The sequence below is a fragment of the Lactuca saligna genome, chromosome 5, assembly GCF_052625555.1.
Source record: "Lactuca saligna cultivar CGN05327 chromosome 5, ASM5262555v1, whole genome shotgun sequence".
NCBI classification, from domain to species: domain Eukaryota; kingdom Viridiplantae; phylum Streptophyta; class Magnoliopsida; order Asterales; family Asteraceae; genus Lactuca; species Lactuca saligna.
The window spans coordinates 62,314,215-62,336,071 of NC_136421.1; the positions used below are offsets into that span (position 1 = coordinate 62,314,215).

Sequence of the window (21,857 nt, forward strand, 5' to 3'; positions counted from 1 at the left end):
AAAGAATCAAAATCTGATTTGTCTTTACAGCTAAAGAGAAATCAAAAATAGAATTTTGAGCTTGTGTGGATAGAAAGAGAGGTATGATTTCAATTTAGGGAAGTTTATTGTTTCAAATATTGTGGGGGCCAAGGTTCGAAGAAAAAAAACATTAGGAAGAGAGAAGAACAAAAACATACCTTAGTCGGACTAGGGCTTGTAGAGCAATCGTCGTAGTCTCCAATCAACGAGGTGATCAGGTGAGCACAAGGTCGCCGACGAGAACTGAGTGTGAGATCACCAAAGCAGAAATAGGCGTAAGGTCGCTGGACCGAATATTGTCGGCAAAGAGAGGTGAAGTAAGAATGTCGATTGTTGCAGAGGTCAAATAACCGATAAAGTGTTCTTGAAAAAAGCTCGATGAAAAATCCCTAGCTAGGTAATGGTCCTTGTGATTTTGTGGAATGCGCGCTTTTGAAAAAAAATTATAAGGCGACATATTTCTACACGTCACCCATTTAAAATATAAGTGTCCTCCGTGCTTGTAATTTTTTTTTCTAATAGACATCAAATTTAGAGCGTACACCAATGTATGTCCTCTATCCTTCAAATTTTTAAAAACTGTCATTTTTTTACGATACCCAAAAAAAGCATATCGTAAATATGTCCCTATCATTGTTTGCGTATCACTAAAGGGATATTTTCTAGTAGTGATAAAAGGTAGATGAGGCTATTTCTATAATTTTTCTTACACATGGACCAATTATGTCTATTTGAAAATTGCCTTAACCAAAAAGGAAAAAAAATATTGTAGCGAATGTGCTTGTAGGAACAATAGTGGTGTTATGAGAAGTGTGAAGATGTATAAGAGGATGCGGTGTGACCAATGAGAAGTAGTGTTACGGCTGAGGTGTCACCTCTTAACGTCGTCATAACACAAGGAACACCCCCCTCCCTCCCTCTTTCTCATTAAGGAGGTGTTATGGCATATCTTGATATGACGAAGAAGGAATGAAACACCTCTTTTGAGTGGTTGTTGTGTTCGACAACCAATAAATTCTTTCTTTCTTCCTCTCTTTTTATCTTTTAACATATTATAACATATTGCAAGGCCACTTCATTTTTAGTGATTACTATGTTAACATTTGGTACCACAATTTTGGATGTTATAATATTCGACATAACATATGGAATGCTCCAAGGTTTAATTTAAAAAACATATGGAATCAACCACTAAATTTTGTTTACATTTTGTTCGGGTAGACAAGTGGGTCCCATACGCAATCATATCTAATGTTTGAAGAAAGCATGACGTAATCGAGAAAGATGGTGCAAGAAGCATGAGCAAGGACTCTCACTTGCATACATAAATACAAACCCTCCACATCCACATTTACATCCACTCGCTCATATCCCAAGGAAGCAAAAATATGGGTGACCTTCACTCTATTCCGTACTTTAGCACCCTCCCCCATACCATTCAGCATGCCTCCTCTTCCTCTCACTACTGTAATTCTTCTTATTCATTCTTTCTGTGTGTAAGTACGTCTGTTATGCATACGCTGATTTTGAATGGTTGTGTTGCAGCTATGGACATCAACGACACTTCTGCATTCCACAGTCAGTCACCTTTGCATTCTCACGATCTCTCTTCAGGTTATCTTGAAGATGCGTTGTTTGAATTCAGATCTAAACGACGTAGATTGCTTGTCTTCCATGAGGATCAATATCAACCGATCTATCAAAACTCCACATCCTCATTTCCTGTAATTCGTCTACCTTTATCTTCCAACTTTCAGTTTTGATAACCAGTTAGATATACATGTTCTAACATGATGTATGAATCCACAGAGCTACTGTAATTCAAACTCAGTTGAAGACATGGAGAATTGTTATGAGAATTTCTGCAAGTTTTACACAGATGATAATGGAGATGAGAGAGAGATGAAAGGAAGGGGAACAGAGGAGACGAATTCAACTTCATCTTCAGAAATAACAAAAAGCAGCATCAATACTTTTGAAGAAACACTTCTTTCTTCACACCATTCCCTTTTCACTGGTAAGTCTTCTCTTTCACACCTACTCAATCACCAACCTTCCTATAATTAAATAATCGGTTTTTAAGTATAATAACATGTCTAATTTTCATTGAAAACTAATAATAGTTTTTTAGTTTAATTTACTTAATAATACAACAAGATTTAAACTTACTTGTTTAAATTCTTTTATTAAAAAAGAGTATTCTAATTGAAAAAAGAAACTGTAAATCTTAGTATTTTTTTTTTTCCTTTTTTGTAAAATTGTTCCAATTTTGACATTCATTAACTGATTTCTCGGTTCAGAATTAAAAACCAAGAATCAGAGAAATACTACCATTTTGGTAATTCCATCATCTTCAATACAAAGTGGTTATTTACATAGGTCAATATCATTAATTAAACATTTAGATTTTATTAAATGTTTTTTTTGTTTAATTTTCCAATTTATATATAATTTTCTTAATTGTTCAATTTTAATCATTTAATTCTATTTAATCCTTAAGACTTAATTATTTTTACAATATAATTTGTTTTATATAATATCGAATATTAATTATTATATTGGTAACTGTTAATTATTTATTATTATTAATATATTTTATATGTAAAACTACACATAGGAATTTTATCGTATTTTTTTATATTTAAAAAGATCGACACATATAGTTATTTTTATTGTTTGGATTAACTATTCCATTTTATGTCTATAAATTAAAATGTTGTTACAAAAATACTAAATATGCTTAAAATAACTAAACTAAATAATAATGTTTTAAAAAGATAATAATAACGCATTAACTATTAAAAAAAAAAAAGAACGATCAATAATCGAAGAAGGTTTATGATAACCGTTTTTTTTTTAATAAAATAAAGTCGGTAAAATTTGGTACATAATTTAATATTTTTCTATATTTTAGTGAATATAATAGTTTGAAATGTTCCTCAAAGAAAAAAAAAAAGGAAATTAGATGACAGAAACCCCACATGCATGCATGCTGCATGCATGATCATGATGTGATGTACATATAATGATGGTGTTTCATTGGCTGACCAGTTTATTTTTACTTAGAATAAATTCCATTATCTACAATAATTCTCAAACGTATCAGTTTTTTTTCCCTTCGAATTAATGCAACGCTTAAGTTATGGTGATTGTACTCTTGTATCTTAAAAGTACTTTTACCATTATTTTTATCAATACGTCAAATCAAATAATTAATAATAATTGTATTTTTTTACTTTTTATTATTGTTATCTATTGTCATTGTCATTATTTTTTTTATGAAAAATGTAATATATATATATATATATATATATATATATATATATATATATATATATATATATATATATATATAATAAAATTATACAATATAATATTTTAGAACACAATTTACATATATTAATCGATGATCAGAAAAGATACATCAAACAATTAGGTTTATATACAAAATAAACTTTATTTTGATATCATCTTTAACTTATTGATGGAATGATAACTATTTGTAATAATATTCATGTCTCAAATAAAAAAGTTAATTTTTGTAAGTTATTTTTTTTTTCATACAAAGCATAAAAGAACAAAATTTTAAGTGAAAAGATATACTAAATTTTTAATGTAACTTTTGGTAAATCATAATAAAATATTAAATAAGAGTTGTGATATTTACCGATGGGTCTTTGAGTTAGCAGTAAAAAAATAACTCCTTCAAAACAAAGTTTATGAGTTCAAGTTTTACAAGAATACATAAATAATATTTAACAGTAGGTTAGTTTGGTGTTTAAAAATTGACACCTATTGTTCATTATTATTATATTTTTGCAATAGAAAATCGTCGATATAAGTTACGTTTTAGTTTTATCTTATTACTAAAAAATGACTTGTCAAAAAGGTTTGCCGTTTAAAAGAAATTGTAATATTTATAGGTCTTTATTTTATTTATTTTATTAATTATATGTATTACACTAATACCCATTGTTGTTCATTATTTTTATATTTTGCAATAGAAAATCGTCGATATAAGTTACGTTTTAGTTTTACCATATTACTAACAATAAGAAAATCTTTTATTTTTCCCCTTAACTTACATAACATTTTTAGCTATACTTCTTTTATTTTAAATTCCTCCAAGTTTTGTGTTTCAACACGTGTTATACATATATACTTGCATGCGAGAACACACATGTGGACCACTTGATGAATGTCATAACATGCAAATACATAAAAACTGAGGCATGACTTTTGATCAGTTGGGTACTCTAAAAAGACTGAAACATTGTTTACACTAAAGTAGTTCAAAACCAACTTTAAACTCATGACTTGTGATCTTTATAGCTTTCAAATTGTTGTTTATTCTTCACTTTCAACGTGGTTGACAATGAAACAACACCAACATATATATCTTGAGTTAGTTTAATAACTATGGTTAATATATATATATATATATATATATATATATATATATATATATATATATATATATATATATATATATATATATATATATATAAGGTTATTTTTGTAACTAAATATAATCAAAAACCAAACACAAAAATAGTAACATCTTGCATTTATTGCATCACAAATTCCTATTGTTGTTTCTATCTATTAAAGCATTGTTAATATAATTGTTGTTGCATTAAGACAAGAATGTTTTAAGTTGATCATTCAAAGTATAATATTGTAATTGTATGAAACAATAGTAGGATGCTCTGATAACACAAATCAATGAAAATACATTGTTATTTCTTGTAGCAACCTTTATTACACTACATGAAACTTTACCAGCATGCTTTGTTTTTTTTTTATGTAGGAGCAAGAAACGAAGAGAGAAAGAGGAAGCTTATAACAAGAGTTGTATATCCTTTTGCATTGGTGAAGCCAGGAGGATTTAAAGGAGACATGACACTGAATGACATAAATCAAAGAATCCTAATGCCACCAACAAGGCCCTTGAAGCATCCGGTGGGTGACTTTGCATGTCGACCACTGGTTTCACCCGGCGGACCAGGACTCTCCGGTAAGGCGGTGGTGGCTCTAACCCGAATTCATACACAAGGGAGGGGTACAATCACTATTATTAGGACTAAAAATTAGTATATGGGATGGATACCAACAATAAATTTTAATGGATGGTCTGGAATTGTATAGTGACAATTGGGGGTATGTACTTGAAAGTAATTATTTATTGTTTTTTAGAAGTAGTATATATATAAACAAAATTATATACCTAGAGTGTTGGGATTTTATTCGAAAATTCTTTAAAAAACATAAACAGAGCAATAGAAGACTTTAGATTTGAACAAAATAAAAAACTAGTTTTATTCCCACCAAAAAATCATTTTGCAAGACATAGAAAGATAAAAACGACCATAGAAAGAAAATTGTTACAACCTTTGAAGACATTGATTCTTATGGCAGATTGGAAGTTGATGAAGTGTGACATGAAACTTTAAGGTAGAAGTTCTCGAGAGATATCCACCAACAATAAATCAACTTGATAAGATGTTAGTTTTCTTCTTGTAATAAACAAATCACTTATGTTGTTAAGACAAAGAAACTAGTTTGCCTTAAAAGAGATAATTCAAGTATCATCTTCATCTTTATGTTCTTAACACTTTAAGAGACAAAAACTAGAGAGAATATGGAGGTGGTAATACCAAATTTTTGTGGATTTAGCTTGTGAAAGAAGGGATAAAACTAGTTCTTTTAAGCCCTTACTTTAAGCATCTATCTCATGGGTCTTGGCACTTTAAGACCCATGCTTTATCAAATCAACTAGTCATGCTTTCTAAAATCATGTTTTGTTGAATACATTAATCAATAGCAAGTCTTCTTTCTTCTTTGTTGCCTATTTGAATATTTTATAAAAATAAAACCAACTTTTTATATACAAACTATTCTAATTTTTATAACTTATAAAACATATAAATTCGTATAAGAGCAAAAAAAAAACTTTTTGTCCAAAAAGATTTATATGAAATAATAAATCATACTTTATGATATATTTTGATACTTAACATTGAACATTAATATTTTTATGAAATAAATAATTTTTAGTTAATGACAAGAATTATACTTATTTAACAAGGATTAAATACTTATAAATAATATAATTGCATCAAGTTGTTGTTAGTGTGACCCTTTGGGATCATCATAAATTATTTAATAGTATCATTCTACAATGACTCTTTGGACATATAAATATTTCAATCTCCCACTTGCACAAGACTCATCATAGATTGATATATATATATATATATATATATATATATATATATATATATATATATATATATATATATATATATATATAATGGCAAATGTCTAATGACATTTCACTGCCCCCAGTAATATATTAATTAGTGCTTTTCTATCAACATCCAATTCCTAAAAGCTCAAAGCTTCAATTGATGTATAAAGTAAGTTTATCAGTTATCCTTTTGCCACAGACATCGTATTAAACATGAGACTTGGTGTCACACCCCTAGCCGAGGTGGCAGAAAATGTCAGGCTGTGCGACTTAGTTCATAGATCACAAGAAATTGAATATATATCACAAGCACATCATTAAAAAAATAGTAGTTATATTTCATCTTAAAGTTTGAATACAAGGTTCTTACAGATAATAATAGAGTACATGAGTTGCCTTAACAGGCAATCATATATAACAAAAACTAGAAAACTAGGCCGCCTGAAATCCATGACTATTTATTCGTCTGAAAATTTGATCAATGAACTCCTGAGAATACATGTTATTTTTAGGGTCAAAACAAAGTTGGTGAGAGTTACAGGTTTTCTGCTAGTGCAATAATATTTTTTTTATAATGACCAAAAAGTATTTCTTTTATAGGTAAAATCATGAGCATTTTTTGTAAGTAAAACCATATTTATGAATGAGTTTTTTAAAAAGCCTTTAAAGAACTGTGAAAGCCAAAAGGTGTTTTTCTAAAAGTAAAACCATTCTTGTAACTGTTTTGTAAAAAGAGAAACCAAATATGTGGTTTATTAAGAGAGAAGGAAAGAAGGAGAGGGAGGGAGAGAGAGAAAGAGAGAGAGAGAGAGAGAGAGAGAGAGAATGTGTGTGTGTGTGTGTGAGAGAGAGAGAGAGAGACTCGGTTATTGTTTATAGTGAGTCCCATAACCGACTTATGTGACTGAAGTACCCCCTACAACACTTCAATGGACATTGTAGAATGACTATAGATATTTATCACCCGCTTCGATTGATCGATCAAGGTTATAGCCTGCAACTGCAGGCGGAGATGTCAACCCTGTATAAATCTATAAATACGTATCTCGCACCGAGAATTAACATTTATAGTAGCATGGGTAGGCTAAGTGTTTAGACTTAAATGAAAAAAAGTCTCTCACTGTAAAGCCCTTAACTAATGTATATGATTAACCTTCACACCTAGCTTATATATGGATAAGTCACTAGGTAAAATGAATTTCGTTGTATAAAGATTATAAAGAGATGAGTATCTTTGATAAGTAGATACGTAAACGTAAAGGTACTCGCTTTTATAAAGAGAAAGTTCTCGTTTGTAGTGTGCCTGAGTACATGTAAAAGTCCAAGGTATAATATGTATAACTTATATATAAGTATTCAAACATATATATATATATATATATATATATATATATATATATATATATATATATATATATATGTATATATATATATACATACATACATACATACATACATACATACATACACACACACACACACACACACTTTCATGTAAGTTATGATCTTTGAAAAACTATAAAGGTGATAAGGTTTTATGACATTCTATTTATGACATACATTGTCACATAAAATCATAACTTTTTTGTAGTAAAATGATATGCTATTTTTGATTACTTGTTATGTGTTATAAAAATATATATCATATGTGTATCAAGTGTCTCACTAGTTTATTTGTAAATAATAATTCATTTGATAAAACAATATTTATAAACTAGATAATAGTTTTTCACATAAATTGATAACTTTTGTAGTATGTTTTGCATACAAAAGTATGTGAGCACATGTATACCCCCCCATTTATAAAAATTATAAAAAGGGGTCATACAAACTTAACTTAAATGTGTAAATTTGGTTTAGATGCCTGAAGGTGATAGTGTTCGGGAAACACCGTGAGATAGCACAAACTAGCAACCAACTTTGAAGCCAGTTTGGACTTAATTTAAACCGACAAAACTACACAAAAACTTGAGTCTAGAACTAGGATAACATCACAAAATAGGAAGCACAAGGTCGTGGAATGGTGGCTAATGGTGGTCATTGAGAGGTGGTTTACCGAAGATGATGGGGGTGCCATATGATGGTAGCCCTGTTGCCGTTCTTTACTGTCCGACGATGACAAAGGAAAGAGGGGAGGGGGTAGTAGGTGGAAAGGGGCTCTGGGTGGGTGGTTGGTCGTCGAAAATAGGAAGAGGAAGGGTGGTGTAGCCGTGGTTTGCGGTGGCTAAGACCCACCTCCAGTGGGTGGTTTACTAGCCAAGAGAAAAGAGAAATGGAGAAGGAGAGTGAGGGAGATGTTGGCTAATTTTTGTGGTGATGAATAAGGAGGGAAATGGATCATTTTATAGTCCTAAGGAAGCCTATAAGACCATGCAAGCACCCATACCCTTTAGGTTATTCATACACTAAAAAAATACCCATGCTTGTACTCTTTGATCTTTTGTGCACCTAATCAAGTATGCGGGAAAAGGGGAGAAGGTGATAGGGACATGATTATGGCCAAGAGAAGAGGGCATGGGCTGGTCACACACTCTTCCATGTAAGGTGGCAAGTTAGGTGATGTTATCATTCTCAAAAATACCCCCAAAACCATCCTAGTTATGCATGCCAAAATCCCGACTTCTAGTATTTTTTTTCAAAAGTAGCAAAAGATGGAGGCGAGTTCAAGGATTCCGAATACCTGAACGGATTAATTTTTTGAGTTGTAGAACTCCGGAAAATCACATTTAAAAACTATCATTTAATTGATCTGAAACATCTGTTTTTTTGAATTTTACAAATAGTTTAAATAAAGTAAACTGTGTACTGGTTTGTTTTGTATAACAATCGTCTCTTTTTCATACGAACTCCATTTTGGATGCTATTTATTTTTTCAAAAATATGTGAAGATGTACTACAAGACTAGAGTGACTCCTTTGCTCACAACTGCTCAATACAAAATTTCAGTTTTTCGGATGTATTAACTAGGTTTGCAGTGCGTGCTTTGTGATTCGTTTGAGATATTTCCACAATTCGAAGTAAGATATTGTATGATATGTTATTTTAGTTGTAATGACACTATCTATTTATCAAAATATGCATTAGAGCTCAATATGTCAGATCACAAAGAGGTTCGCGGTGAATTGACTGTCTACAATTTTAGACCTAAATTTTGGGATGTCACATTACCTCCCTGATAAAGGAATTTCGTCTCGAAAATATTTTGTTCTAGGTTAGTTTTTCATGAAAACTGAACTAATGGTAAGTGAGTATCCCATGCATTATCGAAGTCTATTACACAAGCATGGAACATGTCTTCCAGAGTTTGTATTTTTCTTTCACTTTGTTCATCCGTTTGAGGATGATATGCCATACTCATGTCTAATCTGCTTCCTAAGGACCTCGGCAATTATTGCCAAAATCTAAAACTGAATCTACTATCTTGATCCGAGATGATAAAGATTGGCACATCATGCCGTCTGACTATTTCCTTGAGATATGTCATGGGGAGTTTCTCCATCTTATCACTTTGATGGACATAAAGTGGGCAGACTCAGTGCAATGGTCAACCACTACCGAATGGTGTAATAACTATTTGACGTCGTCGGAAACTTCGTTATGAAGTCCATGGTTATATGTTTCCATTTTCCATTCAGGGTCTGACAATTATTGTAATAGACAAGATGGCTTCTAGTACTCTACTTTGAGCGTAGAGCAAGTTACACATTTACTGACATATGTGGCAATCTCTGCCTTCATGTTGAGCCATTAATAAAGTCTTAAGGTCAAAATACATCTTGTCTGAACCATGATTTATCGAATATTTCGAATTATGAGCTTCATTTAAGAATAGACTCTTCACTTCACCAAACCTTGGGGTCCAAATTCGCTTCACGGAATATCGTGTTCCATCTTCCTTTAGGTCGAATTGTTTGTCCATTCCTCGCAGCTTCTATTCTATGATATTTTTGGGTTTGAGTGCTTCCAACTGAGTGTCTTGAATTTGGGTTGTGAGATTGGAGTGGATTGTTAGGGTTAGAGCCTTTACACGAAGCGGTTTTTCTCATTCTTTCCTACTTAAAGTTTCTGCTATGGAATTTGCTTTACTAGGATGATAATGAATTTCACATACATAATCATTTAGCAATTCGACCCACCTTTGTTGTCTCATGTTAATCTCCTTCTAGTAGAAGATGTGTTGAAGGCTTTCGTTGTCGGTGAACATGATATACTTTGTTCCATATAGGTAGTGTCTCCAAATTTTTAAGACAAACACTACCACTCCCAATTCTAATTCATCGGTAGTGTAGTTGGTCTCATTTGGCTTAAATTATCTGGATGCATATGCAATGAATTTATTCCTTTGTATCAATATGCATCCTAACCCTAGGTGAGAGGCATCGCAAAATACTACAAAGTCTTATGTTCCCAATGGAAGAGACAAAATTAGTGCACTTCACAACAATTGTTTCAATTTATGGAATGCACACTCTTATCTGTCTCCCCAATCGAACTTCTTGTCCATCTGGGTTAGAGTGGTGAGAGATTTGGCTATTTTAGAGAAATTATCGATGAATATTTAGTTATAGCCTACAAGCCGTATAAATTGGTGTAATTCAGTTGGTTTTGTTGGTTCCAACCAATCCCTAATTGCTTCGATCTTCGAGTAGTACTAGGATCCTTGTAGCTGATCAACATCAATCCTCGGGAGTGGATATTTTTTCTGATGGTGAGTTTTTTCAACTCTTAATAGTCGATGCACATCCTGAACGATCCATTCTTCTTTTCAACAACAATATCGGAGCTCCCAATGGTGAGAAGCTTGGTCGGATGAAGCCTTTGTCAAGAAGTTCTTGAAGTTAAGTGGCGAGTTCTTGCATTTCCGATGGAGCTAGACGACAAGCAGATCTTTCCACTGATGTTGTACCTGGGATTAGGTCGATTCAGAATTCGACCATTCTAACTTAAGGTACTCCAGTCAGATCCTTTGGATATACTTCCGAGTAGTCGCACACTTGCAGAATGTTTTTTATTTCCTTACCCTTTCCTTGCATATCCACCACGTGGGCCAAGAAAGCGAAGCATCTTTTCAATAAACACTTTCTCGCATTCATGCAAGAGATGACTCTTATATTATTTCCTGATTTATCTCTGTAAATCATGAGGGCTTTGTGTGGGTTAAAGGTAGTCGAACATCCTTTTCATAACATAAAATCTCCGCTCGATGAGGCGATAACCAATCCATTTTGATGACTACATCGAAATTTCCAATGGTTATAGGCATTAGGTTGAGATGAAAGATGTGGTTATTCAAGGTAAGAAGGCAATTGGTGAGTATTTCTAAAGTGCTTTCTAACTGACCATTAGCCACTTCTACCGTGTAAGGTTCCATATGTTTGCATGATTTATGGTCAATCATGCCTCTAATATTATGAGAAATAAACCTTCTATCAACACCGTTATCAAATAATACGGAAGCATAAATATTGTTGATATGAACATACCAGTAACCACTTAGTCATAAACAAGCATGTATGAGTCGTATCGTATGATAGTGCATTGGTGTAACTTGTCCCTGAAATCCTACAAATTTTCAAATTACAAAGAGTGATCGATTCCTAAAATTCTACAAATTTCATAATGAGAGACAGAGAGAGAGAGAGAGAGAGAGAGAGAGAGAGAGAGAGAGACAAATAGACAGATAGAGAGACAGAGAGAAATTAAATCCTTTTGATTTCAAAAGATAGAGAGAGAACTGAAATCCTACTGATTTCAAATGATAGAATGATAACTATTAATATTTATGACCTTTGAAACAACTTGTTAGCTTGAACACTTATATTTCGGTTACATCTGGTTATACCTAGTTTCCAAATATGGACAGGGTTAGTAATAAAGAAAGCTTCATCCATTGAGAGATATTGCAAGGATAAGTGCTTGCATATAATCTCTTTTCCCATGATCTCTAAGCTTAACTTAAGGGTTGAAATCACCCTAGGTAACCTTGTTAGAGATTTATAATGTCTGATTAGCAGATTGGCTAGCTCCTTGAGTTGGGTATGAGTTTCACGCATCCTTTGATTTCTTACAATCATTTGATACTTAGCCTGCTTTAGGTCTATTGGACTTTATACTTTAGTGTATAGATTTTGTGACGATGGGTAACAACCTTCGTTTGGTTAATAGACATGATAACATAGCGTATGGGCAATGCCATTTTCATCATGTTGTTCTTTGTTTAATTCTCCAACTCTCTGACCTAGAGTTTGAGTAGCATAATCTACTACATCTATGTTTCTTATCATGGATTTGATTTGTAGGCTTAATTTGAATACTCCATTCAGTTAGAAGAAGCATAATGCTATCGACAAACTTTATGATAATAGGAACGGATATGAGGAGTCATGGATTACTTATCAGCGTTGTCCCTCGAGCGTATTACTTGTCTTTCAGCGTGTTTGTGAACCATCCCATCTCTTGTGAGTGATGTTTGCTTCCTTTGGGTGGAAGTACCATATCAGGAATGAAATGGAATCCTTTCCTTACGAGTATCCATATAGATCATTCCACATGAAATTGATCAGTAGAGGTAGTAAACTATTGGCATTTGAATGGTGGACTCTCCATTTATTAGTTCTTATTCTTTCATGTTTTCTCCAACTGGTTTATTATCTTTGATTGTTCTTTTCTCTTCTTTAGATTCCTCCCTTTAGTGGGTTCTTTAGATGGTTCGTCCTCAAAACTATCCTTGTCATCTTTGGAAGATAGGGGAGAGAGAAGTTTGGAGACTACTAAACGATTAATTGAGAATAATGGGGGTTTTTTTTTTTCTTACGAGGGCAGCGAAGTTATTGGTTCTTTGTTCCTCTTCAGATTTAGGTAAATCAGGAAAATCCGGGATAATAAATTTTAACTATTTATATGATTTTTATAATGTATGTGTTGCTTTTGGGAGTTGATATAAGGATTCTAAAGTACTAGGTATCTACAACGAATCTTTAGAACGTTCTTCAATCTCTAAAACTCTTAACCATTGTAGTATGTCAAATACCTTGCTCATGGTTCGCTGTGAAGGGTTTTGAGCATCCTACCAACCTTAAGGTGCACATACAACCCTAAATGATTTGGATCTATATTTTCCGTAATTATACATGCAAAATTATTTTCCAAAGCATTTCCCTAACTAGCATACAAACATGGGTACCAGTATAACAAAACTAGTTAGAACACATACCTTTTCTCGTAGCTTGATTCCTTGGACCTTTAAGAGACTAGGACCCCAAATATGATCCCTCAAATGCTTCACACAATACCACCAACGATGGAGGACTTGAAAGAGAATACTTGTACTCAAGAATCGGCTATGGCTCTTCCAAGAACACTAGGTTACTGATTTTAGGAGCAATGTGGTCTCTTATATAGTATGGCAAAACTAGGGTTACACTATGTAAACCCTAATATGCATGAACTTCCATATACCTTATGCTCCATGGGTTTAAACCTCCATAGATCATCCATGGGTTGTCACATGGGTGTAGCCCAACATAAGGAATCATGGATCATTGGCCCACACCATAAGAATGAATGATTTACCAAATCAACCCCTTATATTTAATTAGTCTATTTTGATCACAAAATTAATTCCAAATTAATTCTTGGTCAATACTAATTAAATAATATGATTTCATATTAATATATTAAAACTTATAATATACTAATAAATCATGAATATCCTCTTCTCAAAAAGTTTACCTTACAAATTGTTCTTGTGCCTTACAAATTGTTCTGGTTCCTTACAAATTGTTCTGGTGCCATGCAAGTACATACCGATTATAATTATGGGGTTATACACTAAATCCAACAGTCTTCCACTTGGATAAGTCAAATAACTATAACTGCAAGTACGACTTAAAACACCGACTAGCAATCGTAGCTCTTAAAAGCCTCTGTCGAACTGAGACGCTTCATTTTAGATAAGTGATCATATAATCCTTTGTTCTCAAGATATCAGCCGGACAAATACATGGAACAACGTCATACTTATTGTCCAACAGTTTTTTTCTCGATCTCCGATTTGTTTGACATAGAACTTAATCGAACACATCAATTTAGTTCTGACCGGGCCCGACACGTAGGTCAAAATAAAATCATAGAGGGACCTAAGATATCTCTTTCAATCCTTCAAGGACTAAAAGGAACAGATAAACTTCGACTCATATGCTTGTACTAACTACTCATTAAATTGTACATAACAACACATTTTATAGCATCAAGTTACTGAAGCGGTTTCGTACAATCAATGCACAACCAACTAATATTCAAGAACTCATATCTCTTGGTTTGAAGACTTATATGATATTATTGTCTCACGATCACTCGAGATAAATTCCATGAATTGATACAAGTTAATGTAGGTTTAATCCGATACTCAACCCTTATGAGCACTCATGAATGTTGCAACGAACTTTGCTATGTATAATACAATTCAAACAAATCTACAAGCCAAATTCATGACAGTCTTGCTTCAATACATACTTCCAACGTATGATCGACTGTGGATAGTTTGAATAATGTAATTATTATGGAAGTCAAAACATGCAGAGTGAAACAATAGTAAATGATTGACATAATAAAGTACCATACTAGTAAATAAAAAACACCTTTTATTTAAGCTTCAAATTACATTTCAAGTATTACAAGTTTCGAAAGTTATCTAATCATTAAAACTAATATCGTCCTTTAGCCCGATGCACCTCGCATGCGATAAGTGCTTAACCCTACTCACTCCCTTCGTGAGGGGATCTGATGGGTTCTCCTCAAACGATACCCTCTTTGCCACGAGGAGTCCTTCTTCGATTCGATGTCTTATGAAGTTATATTTTCTATCAATGTGCATGGATCTGCCATGATCCCTTGGTTCCTTGGCTAAGGCAACAACACTCTCGCTGTCACAGAAAATCTCCATATGCTCCTTTATAGCTGGTACAACTCCAAGGTCTCTGTTGAAGTTGTTCAGCCATATTTCCTCCTTCGTTGCCTCGCTTGCTGCTATATAATCTGATTCGCAAGTTGAATCAGCTACTATATCCTGCTTGGAAATTTTACAAGTTATTGCCCCTCCATTCAGGGTAAAGACCCAGCCTGACTGAGAGAGGAAATTATCCCTGTCGGTTTGAAAGTTTACGTCGCTATACCCACCACTCTCAAGTCTTCACTCCCACTGAGGGTAAGGACCCAGTCGTTAGTCCTTCACAGGTACTTGAGAATGTTCTTTTTCGCAGTCCAGTGAGCCTTGCTAGGATTCCCTTGATATCTGTTGACCACACTCAAAGCAAAGGCCACATCACGACGAGTACAAGTCATATCATACATGATCGAGCCAATAGCAGAAGCATATGGTATTCGACTCATCTCAGCTATCCTAGCCTCTGTACTCAGACTCTGAGCTTTACTCAGTTTGGCATTGCTCTGCATCGGTAAGTCACCTTTCTTGGAATCCTGCATGCTGAATCTTTTCAACACCTTATCCAAGTAGGTACTTTGAGTAAGTAAAATTAGTCTCTTTCTCCTGTCTCTCAATATCCTTATCCCCAGAATATAGGCAGCTTCCCCAAGGTTGTTCATGATGGGTTTTAGCCATAAGAACATCCTATGTGCTCATGCAACCCTAATGCTTGGATCTAGGTTTCTCTATTGTACATGCTATTCATCCAAGACTTTAAACCCTAGTTCTAGCATATGATAATCAATATTAACATAATAATGGGTTTAAGATATTACCTTGAGTGTTATGTAGCAATAACAATCTCAAATCCTCCTTGTAATGACTTCAGAAAGCTTAAAGTCACAAATGTCACTCCTCTAATGGCTCACAAACACCAAGAGCAAGAGGATGAATAATGAGGAGAGAGGAGGCTGCCCAAAACGTGTGGAGACCCTAAGGATTCAGTTCACCACGTTTTTGAGGCTTAAGGGTACTATATATACATGTAGGCTATTAGGGTTTTCAACTAGGAAACCCTAATTTGGATGCTTAGGCCCTAAGCAACCCACAGACCGTTCTTTAATAAGCCTTGGACGATTTCTAATGGGTTTCCCCATAGAATTCGTCCAACCTTATATTATAAGGTGATCCATAGGCCAATTGCAATTACCTTATAATTACAATTCCAGTCCCTTCAGTTTAATTAATCTCTTTTAGTCACAAACTTAATTCTTATTAATTCTTGACTAATATTAATTAAACAATATGATTTCTCCTTTAATATATTATTCTCATAATATCTTAATAAATCATAATTAATCGTTTCTCTCCATAATTCATCCTATCAAGTTGCTTTGGTGAAGGCAACCCAAAAGGACCATGCACCATCGGGTCAAGTACATACCAAAATAGTTATGGACTTAGACACTAATCCAACAGTCTCCCACATGGATAAGTCTAATAACTATTCTGCATATGACTTTAGATCCTGATCTGCAATCGTAGCTTTCTAAAGCTGCTGTCAACTCTAACCTTATCAGATACGCGTGTCCATTAGATAAGGGATCATATATTCCTCCATTCTAGATATCGTATAGATATGAGACGTGAACTTAATCATTCCCTCTATACTATTTCCCGACTTCCGATTTATGATGACTGACAACAAACTATAATTGAACACATCAATTTAGTCCCGGCTTGGCCAAGCGCTTAGTTGTCATCACTAAATCATCGAGGGGCCTAAAGATATCGCTTTTATCCTACTTTGGATAAAAGGAACATATAAACTTTGACTCAATGCTTTCTTGCACTCACTTACCGAATTACACACAACAATATGTTTTATAACACTAAGTTACTGGTGTGTTTACATATTATCAATGTGCAACCGATTCGCAAGATACAACTCACACATCTCGGTTTCAAGAATATAAGATGTTATCGTCTCACAAATCATTCGTGATAAAATCCATGAAGTGATCCAAGTGAGTGTGGGTTTAATCCAATGCTCAAACTCATATTCATAAGCACTCATGAACATTGCAGCAAAGAATTGCTTATGCCTAATACACTTTAGACAATCCACACACCAATTCACGACAGTCTTCATTCATACCTACTTCCAACATATAAATGATTGTGGTCCGTTCGAATAATTTGACTGTTCTGAACAAATTAAATAATTCAGGAAGTCAAAACATGCAAAGTGAAACACAAGAAAAATACTAATCCCATATGGTCTCAAACCTTTGATTATAAATAAAACACCTTTTAATCATCATCATATCGATTACTCATTATTTGTTGTTTCGGGTAATCATCTTCTTACTTGAATTATAGCTATACTTGCCCCATGCTCTTAGCATGCACACAATGTTTACATACGGTCCTTACTTAGTGAAATAGATCAGATGAACACATTTCCAATCATACTCATTTCACAACTCCTAATCCTTATCACAAGTGTAAGAATATCAAATTCTTGCGACTTATAGAATATGCTAGATTCTAACATTTTATGCAATGATCCTTTTGTAATGTCACTGCACTAAGGTCACAATGACTATTTCCAATGAATTACAAAGCTCTCTATCGGAAATTTTTACAAGACAATTCCATAGATGTGATGTCTCTCACTCAAAGTACATTCCATTGAACATCCTTTTGCATAAAAGTTTCTAATCTAGACATAGATTCTCAATATCTAACTCCCAATATGGAAACCTTTCCATACTTACCATATGACAACTCATTATCAATAGAATCTTATCTATTCATAATAATGTCGATATGCTCTATCCAATATCATACTTCCAACTACTCACAAGTGACCAATCCTCAGCAAGCTTTGGATCGTCCTTTGATAGTTGTTTAATTATCTTACTCAAAACAGATTCTTGTCCTTTTTCCCTCTAAATGCGCTAGACATTTGGAAAATTTTAGAATGGTCAAATATTATAGCATTTGCAATCGATCCTATACCCGAAGCGTACGGGACACGATGCATAATGTCTTACGTAATGATATGACACTTTGCCATAATATTTTATGTGTCTCGTTCTTACAATTCGAACTATGAAGAGTGATACCATAATCATAATCGAAATTTAAGAATACACTATGTATCCTTTGACTAAATTTATTAAAATTTCTTAATCTAAGCTTTAGATTTTGAAACGAAGTACAATATTCTCTCCCTTGATTATAGCGAAAGAACTATTCAACCCTTACGACTTTGCAAAGTATAACTCTTGTTTTCTATAATTCATATTGCTAACTTGCAATACTTGCCTTAATAATCATATGATCACAACATTTATGCTCCCACTATCATGATGATTATTATCATATAAGCACAACACTTATGCTCCCACTAGCTTTGACATGTATTTAGAAAACAGCTTAACTTACAGAAAAACAATACCTATTGAATTTCTTAAGTTCATATTTCTAATACTTAATGCTTTGATAATCTTTTATCTAAGCTTCTTAATCTCATACACCTTTGTCTAAGATAGCTCATATGTCTGTCTTAAACAATTCAGACTAATTGCCAAATCTCACAATTCAAATCATGGAAAGGGATATTGTAACCATAATCAAATTTGAGAATATAATTTTACAATCGCTATCTTCTTAAAATCTCTCTTAGTGAAAGCATTTTCTCACAGTCATTTTCATGAAGGAAAAATCTTATGACACTTAGATTTTAATGGTGTGTGTGTTCCTATCCATGAGAATTGTCAAAACCAAAGTTTGCAACAAATCCAAACTCTTATGGACGGAACTTTTTCAATCTTGATCTCTTGCCTTATGGTAACACGGCTGCCCACCATGTCTTCCAAGTAGTTAAGCAGCTCACCCTTTCTTATCAATGTACTTTTCATTAATCAAGGTGCTTGCCTTTTATGCGTTCAAATGAGAACTCATAGAACTTACATGCATAATTAACTCAATTGGAACGACACATAAACAAGATAGTGTCAACACGATAGGTTACGAACCTTAAGTCGTGTGCTAGTGATGATCGATAAGGTTTATTCTTGATTCGTTCTTGAAACTTTTCAAGATCATTAAGACTCCCACTGACTCCTTGACATATAAGATTCTTTTGTCAATGAACATTTCTTGACAAACGAATATTCAAGAGTTAGTGTAGCTTTTATCAAGACAAAACATTTCATAAAATTGGTTCTAGTTGGTCTTTGTCTTATTCAAGACATCACAACTTTCCACATATGATGAATTTTATCAACCTTCCTAATACTTGTCACTTAATGTCACAATCTTAACTCTAAGACTTGTTTTGGAACGAAGTATGATTGACTTTTTGATTTAACCATTTCTTCAATTCTTGATTCCTCTTCTTAGAGATACAATTGCACTAAGACTCACTTAGAGGATCAATTGATATATGGTTCTAATCATTAAGACCTATCATAAAATATATAAAAGGTACTCTCTTTTCTTCTTAGAATAGAGAAACTTTTATCTTTCTGCCTACTTGATTCCTTTTATTCATTCTGCTATTGATTTAAACTCTTTCAAATCAACTCGGAATTATACTTAATCTTATAAACATAATCATATCTACTAAACCTTTAGTAAATCATGACGAATATCTTTGTCACTCTTGCGGTGGACTTGATCAGCACACAACCTTGTGTACTTGATCTCCTAATCCTTCACTTAACACTTCGTCAACGAATTAGTCTAATTTTCCCAAATGTTAAAGTTTTTCATTCATCATACAATACTTGTTGCATGATTCCAAGTTTCTATCCACTTGAAACTTGGATGATGAAAAACTCTCTGTATTTGGTAAATTCTTGACATTTCCACAATTAACATAATTAAGAATCACATCCATTCGTTGTAGAAATATGCAAACATCAATTTTTCATAACGATTTCATTGCAGAGAAATAAATAAATAAATGAGTCAAACCAAAATTTATTTTATTCATAAAAACAGCGGAAAACATTTGTGTTTACAATGCAAAATCAACTGAAAGACTATGTAATCGAATATTCCTAACAACTCTGTCATAACTATCTAAGCTCAAAATCTAATCTTCGAATCCATGCAATCGAGATCCATTTCTTCGTGATTAGACTCATTTTTCTCTTTCATCAAGCTTCCTCTCTTTTCAATGATCCTGCAAAACATTCAAATGCAATCTTATCACATCATGTGTTAAGAATCAATGAATAGGAACTTAATGGAGTTAGATAGTGGATTTTACCTGAAGCACAACCATACTCTTTGACTCTCTCATCTTCTGGGCTCTTCAGGCTTTTAGGGAAGACTTGTATCCAATGCCCTTTCTCTTGACAGCAAACGCAGGTCGATTCTCCAAGAACATCCTCAGAAGCATGGTTGGTTGACTTTCCGAACAAATATGCTCCATTGCTTTGCCAAATCATTTCTGATTCAACAGCAATGAGCATGTAAGTTAGGTTAATGAGGTTTGCGTCATGATCCATCATATAATACTTTCTTTTGAACTCATTAAATGATTTAGGGAGTGACTGTAGAACCCAGCCTATAGCCAACTCATCAGGGAATGACGCACCCAACATTATCAACCTATTGATGTGTGATTTCATTCCTAGAACATGGCCACACACACGTTTACCATCTTCATGTTTCATTTCCAATAGGGCTTTAGTGACATTGAACCTTTCAATTCTTTGATCTTGTGGGTTAGGGAGAATAATTGGAGGAGGAGGAGGAAGTGAAATCAAACTAGTCCACTTTGATTCTTTACTCGAATAGCGAAATAGATTATTTTCAGCAGGAACACCTTTTCCTTTAAATTTGGGAAGACCATAAATGTCATACTTTGACATCTACAAAACGGGAGAAAACGAATTCAAGTTAGTTGATTTATTGAATCCTTAGTAAATCACCCAACTGATATACTAAGACTAGGACCCAGCACAATATTCCACAACTTGGGAGAGGGATGCCGTAACCCAAATTGTTGAACATTTGAAGGTAAGTGAATGAAGATTCACTAATTTTCCACCATGAAAAACGAAAAATAGATTAAGTTTTAAATGTATTGAAAACTCCTAGATCCTTTGAGATTCATTGAACTTTTCAATGGCATGTTTAAATCTCGATATGCCCCTCGATTTGTGACTGGGATGCCGAGGATCACAAAACAAGGTGTGAATAACCATGCAAATCTACATGGTGCCCCCACATGTTACAATCACCTATTCGATGTGCTGGTTAACCACACACGCTCCACCGAACTATGACAAACATTGACTCACCCTTTGCTACCTTTGCTTAGAACCATTTAGTGTGTTGGTTAACCACACACGCTCCACTAACGTCTTCGCAAGGGCTCAAAGTGTAATTTCATGGAATTGCATCAATTCACTTTTGCCTAAAGTAACTAAGATTGGGAATTTTATGAAAACATTTAGTTACTTTTGTACTTCATTATACTTATAATGGAAGGTTTCTATCCTATCCTACCATTCGGCTAACGACCCTCCACTAGTCAAGAGTGCGGTGGGTAAGAGTGGATACCCATTCAATCGCCATTTTATAGGCAATATCCTTAAACACCCCTTATAGACCAACTTCGTGAATGAGGCCTACTAA

The 21,857-nt window shown here is 33.6% G+C and overlaps 1 protein-coding gene across 1 annotated transcript; it reads left to right on the forward strand.

Annotated features, from left to right (window-relative positions):
* Positions 1-1,364: 1,364 nt before the first annotated feature.
* On the forward strand, positions 1,365-5,247 carry LOC144997621 (uncharacterized). The gene is made up of 4 exons (XM_078957509.1): positions 1,365-1,488; positions 1,567-1,745; positions 1,831-2,038; positions 4,832-5,247. The coding sequence occupies exons 1-4, from the start codon at positions 1,410-1,412 to the stop codon at positions 5,113-5,115; spliced, it is 750 nt and encodes a 249-aa protein (XP_078813635.1). The 5' UTR covers positions 1,365-1,409; the 3' UTR covers positions 5,116-5,247.
* Positions 5,248-21,857: the final 16,610 nt, after the last annotated feature.

Bases quoted from the DNA above. Each gene is read 5' to 3' on its own strand.
- LOC144997621 (XM_078957509.1), top strand. From the start codon at position 1,410: ATGGGTGACCTTCACTCTATTCCGTACTTTAGCACCCTCCCCCATACC. The intron at 1,746-1,830 runs GTAATTCGTCTA...ATGAATCCACAG, and splicing joins ACTCCACATCCTCATTTCCT to AGCTACTGTAATTCAAACTC. The intron at 2,039-4,831 runs GTAAGTCTTCTC...TTTTTTATGTAG, and splicing joins ACACCATTCCCTTTTCACTG to GAGCAAGAAACGAAGAGAGA.